This window comes from Anas platyrhynchos, chromosome 27 (assembly GCF_047663525.1).
Source record: "Anas platyrhynchos isolate ZD024472 breed Pekin duck chromosome 27, IASCAAS_PekinDuck_T2T, whole genome shotgun sequence".
NCBI classification, from domain to species: Eukaryota; Metazoa; Chordata; class Aves; order Anseriformes; family Anatidae; genus Anas; species Anas platyrhynchos.
The window spans coordinates 8,661,057-8,676,232 of NC_092613.1; the positions used below are offsets into that span (position 1 = coordinate 8,661,057).

At 45.5% G+C, this 15,176-nt stretch overlaps 1 protein-coding gene across 3 annotated transcripts; it reads right to left on the minus strand.

The window, feature by feature from the left end:
- Nucleotides 1-3,013: 3,013 nt before the first annotated feature.
- DYRK3 (dual specificity tyrosine phosphorylation regulated kinase 3) lies at nt 3,014-14,803 on the minus strand. 3 transcript variants are annotated; one of them, XM_027444908.3, is made up of 3 exons: nt 14,503-14,803; nt 13,520-13,631; nt 3,014-9,556 (listed from the first exon to the last, which is right to left on the minus strand). In XM_027444908.3, exons 1-3 carry the CDS (start codon nt 14,565-14,567, stop codon nt 7,985-7,987), a joined length of 1,749 nt encoding a protein of 582 aa, XP_027300709.1. In that variant the 5' UTR covers nt 14,568-14,803; the 3' UTR covers nt 3,014-7,984. The 3 variants fall into 3 exon arrangements, with proteins under 3 accessions (XP_027300709.1, XP_027300708.1, XP_038024327.1); XM_027444907.3 differs by having other exon boundaries at nt 13,520-13,635; nt 14,503-14,796; XM_038168399.2 differs by lacking the exon at nt 14,503-14,803 and adding an exon at nt 14,198-14,348 and having other exon boundaries at nt 13,520-13,635.
- Between the last annotated feature and the right edge of the window lie 373 nt (nt 14,804-15,176).

Sequence of the window (15,176 nt, forward strand, 5' to 3'; positions counted from 1 at the left end):
CGCCTTGCAGCTCCTGTCGCTCCCGAGCTCGGCGCTGCTCTCACCCCGTGTCGTGGCCGAACAGCAGAAATTGTCACCGGGGCCGTGTTGGACGTGGGTGACCTCCAGCATCACCTGTCGGAGCCACAGAAGCACCGAGTGAGGTCTTTATTCCTTTCTCATCCTTCACCTGTGGCAGGATGGCCAGCGGGAGCTGCAGAAGCTCCAGCTGAGCAGGCAGGGCAGAAATCCTGTTTTTTTTTTTCTGAGTCCTGCCCTGCCAGAGCTGCTTCCCCCTCCTCGAGGGCTGCCAGCCAGGGGGCACGCTGCTCTGCATCACCTCAGAGCTTTATTTCTCCTTTCTTTCATCCCCTTCTCTGCTTAATGACACTTAACCCTAACTGTGCTCTCTGTCTTCTAACCTATCACCCCCTAGCCCAGAAAACCAACTCTCCCCAATGCTCCCTCCTCCACCTGCAGAGCCCGATGCCAGTTTCCAGGCAGCACAAACCCTTACAAGGCTCCACACTTCGGCAGGAGGCCGGGGCTGGCCCTTGGTCATCTTTAGAAAGCTGCTCTCAGCCGCTAAGAATGGCCGGGCTTACTTCAGGCAGGCATCTCAGCCCTCCAGACAAAGCAAACAAACTGGAGCTCACGTAAGGGGCAGCTCCTTTAAACCCGCGTTGCCAGAGGAAATTCGGCCGTGGGCTCGTGCCGATGAGCCCATCTCCCTGCAATCCCACTCCAAGCCCTCCTTCAGCTCCTTATAAGTTCAACCTCCGTGGGTGCCCGGTGCCGAGTCCAGCCCTGCTCGTCCATGGGGTCTGCACAAACACCGGGGGGACAGGGGTGGCACGGCAGGGAAACAGCCTGGGTATGTCGGGCACGCTGTGTTCAAGAAGGCACACGCGTGTGAGGACAAGAAAAGTCTTCAGAGGAAAAGGGAGCTCTGGGCATCTGCGCATGTGGCTGTCCCGAAGTGTTTGTAAAGCGCTTCAGGCTGATCTGACAAGGGGAAGGGAAACAAACCCGGCGCTGCCTCCCATTCATTCACCTCCTGTGCTGCAAAGGGCTTCGTTTCTAAAAAGGATTAGATGAATCACACGGAGACTAGCACTAGCTTATTAGCTGATGCTTAAAGAAAACCTAATTATGGGCAAGATTCCCCTCTGCAGTCCACACCACCCTGAGTCACAGGCGAACCCCTCCTGCATGTCTGTATGAGAGAGTCGGGAGCCACCCCAGAGCTCTGGCAGGCTCCAGCTGCTGCTGCTGTCATTGCTGCCACCTGCACCACAGAGCTCGGTGCGGGGCTGCCAGGCAGCTCGTCCTCACCAGCACAGCAGGAGATGCAGCCCGGGACAGCCCGAGGAGTGTGGATGGTGCGGGTTGTTGCTGAGGGTTGGCAGATGCGGTGTGACAGCCCCGATACCTCATGCCCCCCTGCAGCCATGGTACGAGCAGGGTGCTCCTCTGGAAGGAGGTGGACGGGATGCTGCCCTGCCATGAGTCCAGGTACCATCAGCAATTCATGCTATTCCTGTCACCAGAAAGCATCCAGAATCTTTGCAATTTTGAGGCCATGCAGAATGGCTTTTTTTTCCCCTAGGAACTTCTTGGCACTTCGCAGAAGCAGCAGGTCCCTTTGAAAGGTGCCGAGCAGAGCTCCCAAATCTGCAGCTCTGGGGTAGCCGCTCACCAGGGAACAGTTCTGGTTTATGAGCATAAATTATTGGGTGGCTTAAGAAAACAAACAAAACCCCTCAGCCTGTATTTTTAAAACATGACTTTTAAAAATAAACAACTCCCTTGCTAGACTGCTGCAGCTGCTTCTAAAGCAAGTTGTGCTGAACACCTCGGCCGTGCAGGACGTTGCCCCCTCGCTTTGTAAGGGGGAGTTAGGGCCAATGAACCAAAGGGAGTAGGGCAAAATGCGAGTAAATCTAGTAAATCTCCTCCTCTTCTGCTTGTCAAAATGATTCGAGAATCTCCTGGTTAATTTTTCCTTTAAGAAACCCATTAATTAATGATTGAATTGTGCAAAGGTGCAGATTTTACACCGGTGTTCCTCAGCACAAGGCAGACAGGCAGGATGAGTTACCTGAGCGCAGCCCGGTGCTCGGTTCCCTGTCCTCGGGTAGCGCACAGCAGGCCGTGTAACCCCGAAGAGCAGAAGCCGTGAAGCACAGCACCTCGTCCTTCCCCATGGCGTGGCGAGATAAGGCTGCTCTTTTTCACGGGGTGCTGTGCCTGGGAAAATGCCACAAAATCCTAACAGAGGCTGAGCCCTGAAAACCAGCAATCGCAGCAGGCTGAGAAACAACTGTGCCTACAGGCTACACGCATGGAAATCCACACTGCAAACATAAATAAAATCAAAGATCACTGAACTGCCTGTATGAACATATTCTGTTACTGTTTCCAGGCTGTGATTTTTATTTATTTTTTAATCAAACATCTGACGTTCACCCACATTAAAACGAGTAAGGAAAAAATTCACTCTGTTGCCTGCAAACTTTCTGCACGTAACTTACATCATTTATTCGGATAGGTCGTAGCTAGAGACCTTTTTATTGCGGGATGATTTCATCTCCAAACTATTCCAATATCCACTTGTGTACTGTAAGTTACCCATTTATAGGTTTCTAATAAAAGCAAATCTTCCTTAAGTGGCTATTACTGGATTTCTCCTTGCAGCCTAGGGATAAGCAGGATTCTGAGCTTTAAAAAGCTCTGCAGTGGACTAAATAAGAAAGTGACAAGCAGACAATGCTATGGCAAAACTTTGGTAAGTTCTAATTATGGCCCTGTTAATGGGAAGAACGTCCGTCAGATCAGAGCGCTCATCACATTTAGCACTGGCACGCTGAAATCATCTGCTCGCGCGGCCTGAAAATTCTCTGCTGATCTCTAGATGCCACAGAAGTTAGGATCTGGCAATACAAAGTAAGCCACACCACCTGGAAATAATCAAATATCTACGTGTATTCCGTATATATTAATCCAAGTATGTCTTTCAGGAATTTGCACAGTCTGTTGCTAAAGAAAATTATGCATTTATTTTCTTTTAAAAATGAACCAAAGTACAACTTTAGGAAATATCTGCCCATTACATTTAGATACATAGTTTGAGACTGACTTATTTCGAAAGTGTTCCTTCACAGAGAGTTATATTCACATGCACCTTAAGTGTTTTCTACATTTCCACCTTATTACATCTCTTCACAATATTTATAATAAAAAGGCTAACCTGCAAGTTCTTTAGACGTATTGACATTGAGTGTGAACATCTGCGATGTTTAAGAACCCCTGAATAGTCATTTGATTGCACCAAGACAGATGTAGGCTGGTAAAATGATAAGGCACAGTACTATGTATAGGGAACACGGGTTGTTCTTTCAGCTTACTGACCTCCTTAGCCAGCCTGCAAGAACTGCGTTTGGGTTAAGTCACTGCACCCTCTGAGGGCAGCGACCATGTTCACCTATGCAAGACTGCTCTGACACCCCAAGGGTTTTACACGTGACAGTGGGAGTAAAAAGCTAAGATTTTAGTGGAGTTTTACAACACTCAAGGGCTCCTTTATGTGAAGGATGAAGTGTATACATTTCCCCAAACCCGTATCAAATTAAGAAAAAAAAAAAAAAGAGTGAAGTGGTATCTTTGTTATACTCTCAACATAAAACCATGATGTCCAGTTTTCAAAACTGCTGGGTACCCACAACTCCGAGTGCTCAAGGCATGAAAAAGTTGCAAGTTTTTCTATTAAGGAAAAGGGTTTTCAGTGTGGTTTGCTTTGAATCTCAGCTGAGTACCGCACAGAAGTACTGCAGACCTTCCCGTGTTATTTTGGCTCTTCCCTTCCACAACAGTATTAAACTTTGGCAGGCAGGGGATTTGTATCAATCATTTCAGCACAGATCTCTGGGTGCAGAATCAGCCTTTTGCTTGTGTGGCGAGGATTAGTAAGACATTGCTGAGATCATCATGTATATGTTCGGCAGCCAAAGCAGCTATCAGTATTAAAAAAAGAGAGAGAGCTGCAGTCTGCAGTGCATACCCCCTTAAAAAGGACCCTAGGTTTATTTCAGAGGTAGTTTCGAAGAGGATGACCATTGCAAAGAACCTCTATTCATAATTTCCTACCTTTAACAGCTTCTAACTGCATGGAAGTCCTCACAGGTCACAATTACTGTAAACAAGCTCAGACTGCATCACACGCCCACAAAACGTGCCTTGAAACGTTCAGATTAGTTTGTTCTGAACTCCTAGAGCTCCTACCCAAAATGGATGGATAAAAACCTCTGGCACGGAGTACCTGGTGTACGCAGACAACCTCCGTGCTCAGATCCCTGGTGTGAAACAAGCTCCCACCAGGACGATCAGAGCTGTGCAGACCTGAACGCAGCCCGGGTTGGTGTGTGTAGTACCATGTTCCACAGTGATACGTTACTGTCCCGCTGAGTTCACACCAAAACAAAGTTTCTCCTTGCAACTAGGACAGCCGTAAGATATTTGGACCCCAGTGTAAAAGCAACGTGTATCTGTCGGATGTGACGCCCATGCCTTGCCACTTGTTTCTATAAAATATTGCTAAAACAAACAGCTAAGATGCAAACAATAAACAGAGCATGTTATTCACCATACAGAGACTAACAACGTGTGCAGTCAGACAGGAAACATTGGAAAGAACAGTTTAAAACAAGTTTGGGTGACTTCATTAAGATTCTTAGAAATGTGATGTCTGTTACAAACTCAAGTAAATCGCATTTGTCTTGTGCTAACTTCCTAGAAGAGCATGATTCAGGTTCCAGTGGAACCTCACTAGTGCTGGCAGATTAACAGCCCTGCAAAACGAAGAGGTGCCTCAGAAATCAGCGCCGCTCCGTTATTCTATTTAGACAAGTTTTGTATCACATTCATTCAACATCCTAACCACTATCACAAATGATTAAAATGATGAACTTCTACTGATTTCAGACCTCCTTAGTGTTCAGCTTTCCAAAAATTCGTGAGAATTTGTGAAATCAGTGTGAAATTGAGACTCGACTGTATCTCGGTGACGACAGCCACTGTGAGTGCACGCGCGGTTTCCAGCTGATGCTGTTCAGCAGCACAGCCTCTGCTCCGGCCCCGTGGCTGCGTGCACCTCCTGTGCTAACTCACCAGGTGAAATGTCCCAGACACAAAATCATTCAGCTAACTTGACGGGCTCTCCTGCTTTGGGAATAGTGTGTCACACTTCCTTGAATCAAGTATTTTATAAAGAAAATGGGGGCTTAGTAAATGGAAACAAGCTCAAAATATTGTTAGCTGTATTCCCTGGGTGATGAAGAAACCCTTCAACACAGCAAAAATCTTCTGAAGCTGCTTCTTGTTGCTTCTCATCTGCTATGGCTGTGTAGGCAAGAGCCCCAGATCAGCAAGACAGCTCAGCACTTGGCTTTGAACTATAGGAACAGTCCCAGGTAAGTGAGATTGATTCTTAGCCATACACAACTCAAGGAGCACCTTGTTTCATCAGGTCAAGATGAACACATTTTCTAGGTAAAAAAGCCATATTCTTGCCAAATAATGATTGTATTTGTAGTTTCACAGCACAAGCTTTAAGTGAGAGCACTGTACGTATGCTAGGGGCTGTGACATTGGAAGTTACCTGCTAGTAACCAGATCTAATCATTCTGCATCTGGCATTTTAGAGATAAAAATGCCCTAGAACCAAGACACTACTTGCTACTTCTGCAGAAGGGCTATTTCACCTTCTCTTTGCACAGCTCCTAGCACACGGACACTCTCCTGCCTTCCTGCAGGTTCCAAACACCACCATCACTTTATAGTTTTTCTACATAAAATGCTCTTTGTCTACGCTTCTTTCTTACCAAGTTACTGCTCCTCACTCCCCACGTACATTTAAAAAAAAAAATATGTTGAAAACGCATATGGGGAAGGGCAGAGAAGGAAGAATAATATTTCTGGCTTTGACAAAACATGCCCCATTTCTAGAGATTCTGCTAAAATTGGTGGTCTATTCTACCACTTCCCTCCCTGTTTTCCTGATTCTCCATTCAAATAAAACTTCACTAGGCTGAGCCAAATAAAAAATACCAGTCCTGCATTATTATGAAGTGAGCCATGAGCACTGCACACACACTGGTATTACTTGTAGCTGCACAGATAAAGGCTAGACTACATTATTTTCATATTATTACTAAGCCTATTGCATTCATACTCATAAAACAAAAGAACTTGGGAAAACCTAATGCGTGAGAAACTCAGTTTGAGCAGCAGCCCGGGAAAGTTTGGAGCTCTGGGTCTGTCTTTTGGCTTTTTCACAAAAGCCTCCATCCAGCATTTCCCAAGTGCTGTAATTAAAACAGAGCAGAAAATGCAGCCCCATCTTCTCAGAAGAAGGGTCTCGTATTGAACACGTGGTCACCTTATCTTAAAAATCACCCTGATAATTCCTTTGTTTGTATAATGAGAGTCTCCTTGTTTTAACATCAGAAACCTGCTACGGAGAAACTCATTAAATTTAAAACCCTCTCTTCATAAAAGCTCTAAATTGTATTTAAAATTGTGTTCAGGCACCTGGCAAGAGATCAGATGCTTTTGTAAATGGACTCGGGCCATATGGCTCCAAGTACTAACAACCAGAACAAGTTGTGCTGTTGTCATTACAGGTCACACCACCATTTCATGTTCTTGGAAGATAAAGGAAATATAAGCTCATACATCTCGAGCATGCAGAAACATCTCTCAAAGACCTGAAGGAATATGATTAGAAATAAAACGATTCATCCCATGATGTACTTTGATTTGGATCCACCAATTTTTGCAACTTATTGGTTTTTCCTGATATTTTATAGGTTACGGTGAGATCTCAGAGCACTCTTCCACTTAGGCTTGTCCCACATGTTTTCTAGTTATAGTTCTGGGCCTTCAAATCTTTTCCTTATCTGACCAGGGCGGCATCTTTGCTTTTTTATTAAAAGAGCTCCACCTAATGCAATGGAATTCACTCTACACAACAAAGACATTTTTAAAATGATCAGAATCTCAAACGTGTAGAACAGACCCCAGATTCGATGGTTCCTTAAATTCAACATTTTTGTTTTGGAAACAACACAGAAAAAAAAACCACACACACACACAAAATCCACACACACACACACCTGGCAGAACTGATTTTTTTTAAATCTGAGCTCCAAAAAACATATAATCGATTCATTAAGCCTGAACACACTGGTCCACACTTGTGATGGACCAGTGCTGAATCTGAATTTCCTTGTCAGTTTTCCATAGGTTTTTAAGGGAGATAGCAAGTGCACAGAAATTGTTTTGATTTAGACATATCCTGTGCTCTGTGCCATTTCCAAGCTCTTCTGAAAAAAAAAAAATAAAAAAATTAAAATCAGACTACAAAATTTCAACACCAAACTCTCTTGGTGTTTATATCCCATGGTATTTTTAAAAATCTCAGTCAGAATAGGTAAGGGAAAAGCAGCACAGAGAAATCAAATTCTTCAAACGTAAGTTAGCCATTTGCAAGCAAGTTCTTAATGCATTACGTTAATGCACTTGTGCTTTTGACTACAGATGTAAAAACATTCCCCCAAATAAAATTAATTAATTTGGGGATTAACTGAAAATATGCATTTTAAATTATTTTCCCTTGCTGTCTTAAGCAACATAATCTTCTAAACCGTCTTGATAAGAAAGTTTGATGTCTAAAACAGCATTATTAAATAGCACATCTGTCAAACTCATTTTACTCAGCAGAGGAGCTGACCTATCCAGAGCGGTATATGCACCATGTTGTGAGAGAAACAATTTGATAAAAGTTAGCCCTTTAAAAGTTTACATTTTGACTAAACTTTTTATATTCAAGATTCATCCTCTAATAAAAAGTAAAATCCATTAAAAACCTCTGCATTTAACTTCCTTACACGTTATTAACAAACGATTAAAATACAAGGTGTGTGTTCTGGAGCCACAGAGCCCGCTATTAGCTGACCAGCTTTGGCAGCACAGTACATAGAGGTATACTGCCGCTGGAGTCGGAGGTTAAATTCGCTCTCAGCTTGTTTGCTACCCCAACTACAGGAGGCAACTTAGAACCAATTCCCGTGAAGGAACTTGTGTAGCTCGATATCCGTTTACTGGAGGTTTTGTCAGTGCTGGGCGGTTTGGGTGTTCGTTTACAAATCCACGGGTGCCTTAGAGCCTGACTTGGAGTCATGCGCACCGAAGGATCCCAGCTGAGGCATTCTTTTAAGAACTCGATGAACAAGGGATCGTCGCAGCCCTTCAGTGCTGTCACCCAGTCCTTGTTCCCTGGAGCACCTCGTATTTTCCCCCTCCGCGAGCGACTCCCGTTAAGGGTCACTCTCCCGTCCGCATGTGTAGTTACAGTGCAGTAGCGCGGGTGACCTTTGGAGTTGATGAAGTTCTTGGCTCGCTTGGATTGATCCAAAAGCTTCTGAGGGGGCATTCCCAGAAGTTCCATCATACAAGCCAGCTGGTCTCCCTCATCCTCTCCAGGAAAAAGAGGGTATCCAGTCAATAGTTCCACCAGAATACAGCCAAAACTCCACATATCTATGGGCATCCCATAGCGGCTTCCTAGGATTACCTCTGGTGCTCGATAAAATCGAGACTGAATGTATGTGTAGACTCTTTGGTGCTCAAAACAGCTGGACCCAAAATCTATGACCTTGATTCCGCTCCTCCCTTGCTGTTTCAGGAGGATATTTTCTGGCTTCAAGTCACAGTGTATGATTTTGTTCCTATAGAGAGCATCCAAGCACTGCAGTATCGAGTGAGCAAACTTGCGTACCAGCTGGATGCTGAAGCCCTGAAACTTATTTCTTTTAATCAGCTCATACAGGTTCATACTCAAGAGTTCAAAAGTCATACAGATGTGGTTCCGAAAGGTGAAGCTCTCCAGCATGTGAATAACATTCATGCTGCCAGTTTTATCCTGCTTCTTCAGGTGCTCCAGAATCCGAATTTCTTCTGCTGCTTGCCGATGGAATCTCTTCTCATTGCGAACCATCTTTAAGGCTAAGTGTTGGTGGAGTTTGTGATCGTAGACTTTAGCAACTTGTCCAAAACTGCCCTTGCCAATGATTTTGAGCACTTCATACCTGTAAGCAAGGTGGTCGTGGGGCACGTGAATGTAGCTGCCTTGGTCATCATCGTAGCCTCCGTTGTTGGGACCACCAATTACTCCTTGCCTCTTTTTCGCAGCTGGACCCACAAAGTAAATTTCAGAGAAATTGAATATCTCTTGCTGCTCATAAGCAGATAATTGGTGTTTGTACTGTTTGACAGCTTGCTCTGGAGCTTGGGAAATGGCTTTGTGTGCTTTTGAGGAACTAACACCACCTTTAGAAGTGCTTAAGCTCTCTATACTCTTATCTTTTGCCAGGGAAGGAAGAGATCTTTCTGAACCAGTAATTCCTGTGGACTGAAGAGTACTACTCCTTCTGTTACCAGAGTCCTCAAATAATTGCTCCACTTTGACCTGACTTCCAGTCAGAGGGTGATCCTTCATGGCAAGTTTGTTGCTACAAACCTACAGAGGGAGAAACAAAAAATCACCTTTACTTTATGTTTTAAAGCATGGACTAAGAAAGAAAGCAACATCACAAATAGAAACACCAGCATGTTTTGCATCTCCTTTAGATATAAAGAGCTCAGTGTATTACCTAAGCTAACTCAAGCAACAGGAGTAATTACAGAAGGGAGCAGAAAAAGCAACTTACTGGAACAGGCACGTGCACAAACATGGTATATTTTTAAGTCCCTACAGGGCGAACCCCAGAGCATCAAACACTCCAACAAGGACGCAGTACCTATCCCTGCTAGTATGCACGTGGTCAGCAAACAGCTGGGGGAACGGCTATGTTTAGCTTTAAACGTGGGTGCAGCAAACACAACCGACAACAGATGCAATTTGCACCTGTCTGAGACACGCAACATGACAAGAACGTGCAGAGAAGTGTCAGGAATATTGCAAAGACAAGCACGCCGGTGGAAGACAAAGACATGACAGCAAGTGACATAAGGCTGGTGTAACCAAGCTGAACATGGAGAAAAAGGATGACAGCAGGATGAGATCAAACACATGATGATATAAATTTCATTTCTATCTATACATAAACATTTGTTGGTGGCTTTTTTTCCTTCTTTCTTTTTTAACGAGGAAAAACACATCATATCCATACTTCCTTTGGAATCATGATAGCTGAATAATTACTACAAAAGAGACTTGGCAGCCCTCAATAATCAAGAATATCTTTTACTCCAACATCTTTGTCAGTAGCGTGTAACCACTGCCACACACTGTCACGTTAAAATATTTACATCTGAAATGAATGCATTGGAAACAGCACATAAATGTGAGAAAAGCATTGTGAAATGTTTCAAGCTTGTCATTTTTACAAGCTAGTAAGTGTCGAACTCCCTGGAGTTCAGTCCCTTATTTGCACAGCAGTTATTCCCCTTTTCTACCCGCTGATGCTCCTTGCTGACAGGCAGCAAGGAGGTGTTGTTTCATCCCATGCAACAAGGAAGAAGCTGTGACTAGTGTAGCAACATCTGTTTTCCATTCTGTCCTTTAATCTAAAAATAAAGGTTTGAGACACATGCCAAACCGAATCCCTGAAAACCAAAATAGCTACACAGGAATCAAACAAAAATATAAATAAACCTGCAGATCCACAGCCATAAAACCAAATTCCTTTTTAGTTACATAAAATCTAACATCTTAGCACAGTCTGTAAATAAGGGAAGTGAATGCTCCTGCCAAAGCCAGCTACATGTCTCTTAGGAGTCAGCACTGCTTTGAAGGGCTAGTTTTGCTCATGAGCCTAAAAAATGGGCATTTTCTGCAGAATTCAGTTGTAGCTCAGGGGTGGCTATGCCATCAGATCTATCCTACTAAGTTCCACTACTCGGAGTCCTATCAACCCCAAACCACAGCGTACGGTAAGAGACACGCCTTTCCAGAAACCCTGAAGTGGAAAAACAAAGCCCAACCCTGGTAACTTCGGATAAACGCCTTTTTCTCGGAGTCTGGCTGAACCTCTGAGATAAGAGCGGCGTATTTTCGGAGCCAGCTATTCAACGGAGCACACACAAACAGTAAGTTTACAAACAAACAGCGAACACAAGGGTGGAACGAGGTTCATGCTTGTTTGGTTCCTGAAGTTTCTGGGGACCCAGGGGGGAAGAAAGCCTGCCCTTCATCAGTAGGAGTCTTACTTTCACCTCTGAAATCAAAACTTCATGTTCTTACTACTTGGGTTTCAGTTGTGTGCACAACAGAAGCAGCTGTTGCCCAGCCTGGCTTCAGAAGAGGTGGCAGAACAGCTCTGCAGAGAGCCATCCTGGTGCAGAGCCGTCCCGTGGCAGCTCAGATCAGCAAGGCCCCTGCGGAGCAGCTTCCTGCAGTCACCTGGATGAATTAAGCACCAGGACTTCAAAAGGCATTACTGTACTGCACAGATGGAAGCTATCACATCAATTCCTTTCACTATCTGGTTGTGAAAAAATGGTGCTAACCGTCTGAATGTCATCAATTTTAGCACCATGACAAGGCCTAGCAAACAGTGTTGCATCCAAATACTCAAATACTTCCTATCCAGCAGCAACAGCAACTCCCATAGTGCTGTTGTTTGGGGCAAACATTTTGTATTTTAAGTTCCTAGGCAAACAAGGAATTCACAGTTACATTTCTCCTGAGACTGTTTCTTAGAGAAGGGGGCTTTGGATCTCAAACCTGACTTAACACCCATAAGCAGCAAGGACTGAAAGTTCATTCTCAGGAGGCGACCAAAATCGTTTGCCACGTGACGGTGAGCCACAAATAGAGAGCAATTTCCAGCTCAGGAGAGCTACACCAAGTCAGATGACTTCTGGCTAACATCAGCTTTCTTTCAGCAGCTTTCTTCTAGTAATCACAGGCCGCCCAGTTTTTGTTGTTGATAAAATATGCTATTAGAAGCCCAGAAATTGGACTGACAGCACAACTGGCACCACATTAAAGATTTTCACATCCTTCTCACTTAAAATGAAGTTTTATACGAAAACGGTTAACCCAGTTCCTACACAGTGGGGTTGTCAAAAGCTCATCAGTTATTTTCACAAACTGAATTGAACCCATCTATTCTCAAAGCAGAAATATTTATGCTCTCTTATATCACTAAGACGAAAGGAATGGACAGCTGCATATCTCAGAAGTTTGCAACTCTCACGTTACATTAAATCGTAGTACAGAAATCTTGCAAAGAAAGAAACTGAGTATCACTTAAATCCATACACTTTTCCATCAAAACTGAGCATCACAATCCCTGCACACTTCATCTCAGTTCCTGCTTGCAAGCCGCCACTAAGGTTGTATTTTTTTGATGTGCTATCATGGCAAAACTAGGCATTTTACAATCCTTAGTCTTGTCTTAAAAAGTTAACAGGCTTGATGGACAAAATATAGATGAAGGATAAGATACACCATGGAAAAAAAACAGTCATGCAATTATATTTGCATTTAACCTGACAGTTCCAGTGCACTGGCTTCTGTTCAGTTATGAACAATTCTAGTTAAATTATGACTTAAGCCCTGCAGTTTAGGATTTCCCACATGCCCCCCACAAAACAATCCACTACTCCTGAAACCTGTACATTTCTGCTGCTCTCCCTCAGTATTGCTAAAAGAGGAAACACAGACCGGCACTACTGAATTTGCTCAGTGAATGGCACAGACCAAATTCATTACCAATGTCTGTTACAACAAGTTTACACAAAGTGATGATTTTCAAATGCAGCTTATTTGGTGAAATGTCTGTTTTCACTTTCTAGAGGGTTGTGTTGTTTTTTTTTTTCTCCTAAGCACAAGCTCCTTCACTTCTGCCAGAACTCAACAACAGCCAAAACACGGTTATGACACGTATAAAGGTCAGATCTCTGCACAGCTGAACACCACTACTACTGCTCAGTTGGAACAGTTTAAGAAAAGATCCCGTAACTCCACACCTGTTTAGGAAACACAGCTCCTGTAGAGAAACACGTTTACACCTTCAGTCCATAAAGACCTATTTTGCTAGCAAATGAAGTGGAAGATAATGCCAAAGCTTTCAGAGAAGAAAGATACTTCTGTCAGGCGTTTGGAAGACACACAACCCCCCACTGAAGTCCTGAAATTTTCATAAGTGAAACTGAAATGGAAATGTGCAAGAGTTGAAGCAAAAGGTGTAGGTTTACATACTTATCAGCATACCAGGTGGCAGAGCAGAACACTTCAACCCTTTGTAAAATAAATTTCTTAATTAAAATAAGAGCTGAGGATAATAATACTGGATTACTGATGCTGCCTAGCAAGTTTTACGTTCATCAAAATACTGTACTGTTTTTATATTTAGTAAAAGCCATACTAAATAAGCTACTGAAAGGCTGCCACATCCCTCTTGTCTCATTTACTCTCTATAGTCAGATACAATGCCACACCAAGCCCCCACGCAGGAGACTTTAAAATACTCACATTTGATCTTCCAAGGGAAGGAAGTCCTGAGGGGCTTTGTTCTTCATTTGTAGACTCTTGGTACCTGATCTGATCTATCCTCATATAGGAATCATACAATCCGTCTCCAAACCTGGCTGGAAATGTTCCATACACAAACCAGTTAGTCACAACGATTCGCACGGATAGAGACACATGATAAAAGCACACCTCATGTTTGAGTAAGACCTTCAGTTCTCTGTCAGCTGTTAAATAATCTTCAGAATTTAACTCTGATGTTTGGGCTGTATTTTAATACCTCAGAGTACACAGCTCTTTGGAAACCCGGATTTATGATGCTTTTAACTTAGAGGTTCTCTTTTTTCATCATCTTTTTGCACTGCAAACACATCCTTAAGAAACCTTAGCCAATGCACTCCCCCCCCCCTTTTTTTTTTCCTTAAGCAGGATAATCCCAAAGTAGCCTCATTGAGGGCGACAATAGAAAATGAGCGCACGGGTAGGCACTTGATCGGAGCAGCTTTGAAGTAGGTTATCCCTTAAAAATGAGACGAGGGAATTAGCAGATTTGCTGCAGAAAGCAATACATACATACATAAATAAATAAATAAATAAATAAATAAATAAGAGGGTCGCGTCGGTTCGCCCAGCATCTGACAAACCCCGCTCAAGACCCTAAAACAGATCCGCTCAGCGCACCCGACATCAAACCCACGCTGCTATCGCGATACCGCATCCCGTCAGCGCCCCTGTCGCGATACAGCCGACCGGCCCGGGCTCCCGGTCACGGCCCCGAGGGGGCTGAAGCAGCCCCGGGGGGGGCCGCCCGCCTCCTCCAGCCCCCACCACCCCCCCAGCAGCCCCCCGAGCGGGGCCCGCTCCCACCCCCGGCCCCGCCGCGCCCCGGGGCTGGGCAGAAGGGGAGCCCGGAGGCCGCATTGTTCCGCCGCCACCCCCCTCGCAACCCCCCAAACACCCCGGGGGGGTCCCCGCCGCCGCCTCACCTGCCCCGAGGGGCGCCTCCGGCTTCCTGCCCAGCAGCATGGTGGCGGCGGGGGGCGGCCCCCATCCCTCGGCCCGCCGCCGCCGCCGTCAGGCCCAGCGCTGCCGGGGCGGGCGGGCCGCGGCGGGGCCGCCCGTTGCCAGGGGAACCGAGCCCCCGGCCGCGCCTGCGCACTGGGGCCGGGGCGGGCGGGGCCCGGCGCTGCCCCCTCACGGTGGGGACGGGGCTGAGGAGCGCTCCCCGCCGTTACCCGGCATTTCCCTCACGGGCACGGCCCGGCCCCGCCGCACCGGCTCCTGAGGGGGTCGTGGAGCTGCCCTCGGACCGGGGAGCCCCCGTTCTGCCGCCCCCCAGGGGCTCGGCGCAGCGCCGGCTGCAGAAATGACGCCCCGCAGCCGCCCCGGCCTCGTTTTATTTATTTTTTATTTTTTTTGTCTGTGGGCTCAGGGGTTGCGGTAATCAGGCGACGCCTGAGATAACCGGCGGCGCAAGCGGGCTGGATTCCTGGCTGTGACACGGCGATAAAGGCACCCTGACACCGGGGAGGTGTCGGTCACTGCCCCGAGCCCCTGCACCGCAACAGACACCAAAAAGTGCCCCTCACAAAGGCGTTTTCTGTATTTTCGGCTTGCACCCAAAACTCCTTATATCTGTCCAGCCGTTGGGTTTTACTAC

Coding starts and splice junctions, on each gene's coding strand:
- DYRK3 (XM_027444908.3), bottom strand. CDS start 14,567: ATGGGGGCCGCCCCCCGCCGCCACCATGCTGCTGGGCAGGAAGCCGGA. Junction 13,632..14,502: donor GGAGGCGCCCCTCGGGGCAG/GTGAGGCGGCGG, acceptor ATTTCCAGCCAG/GTTTGGAGACGGATTGTATG. Junction 9,557..13,519: donor CTTCCCTTGGAAGATCAAAT/GTGAGTATTTTA, acceptor CTCCCTCTGTAG/GTTTGTAGCAACAAACTTGC.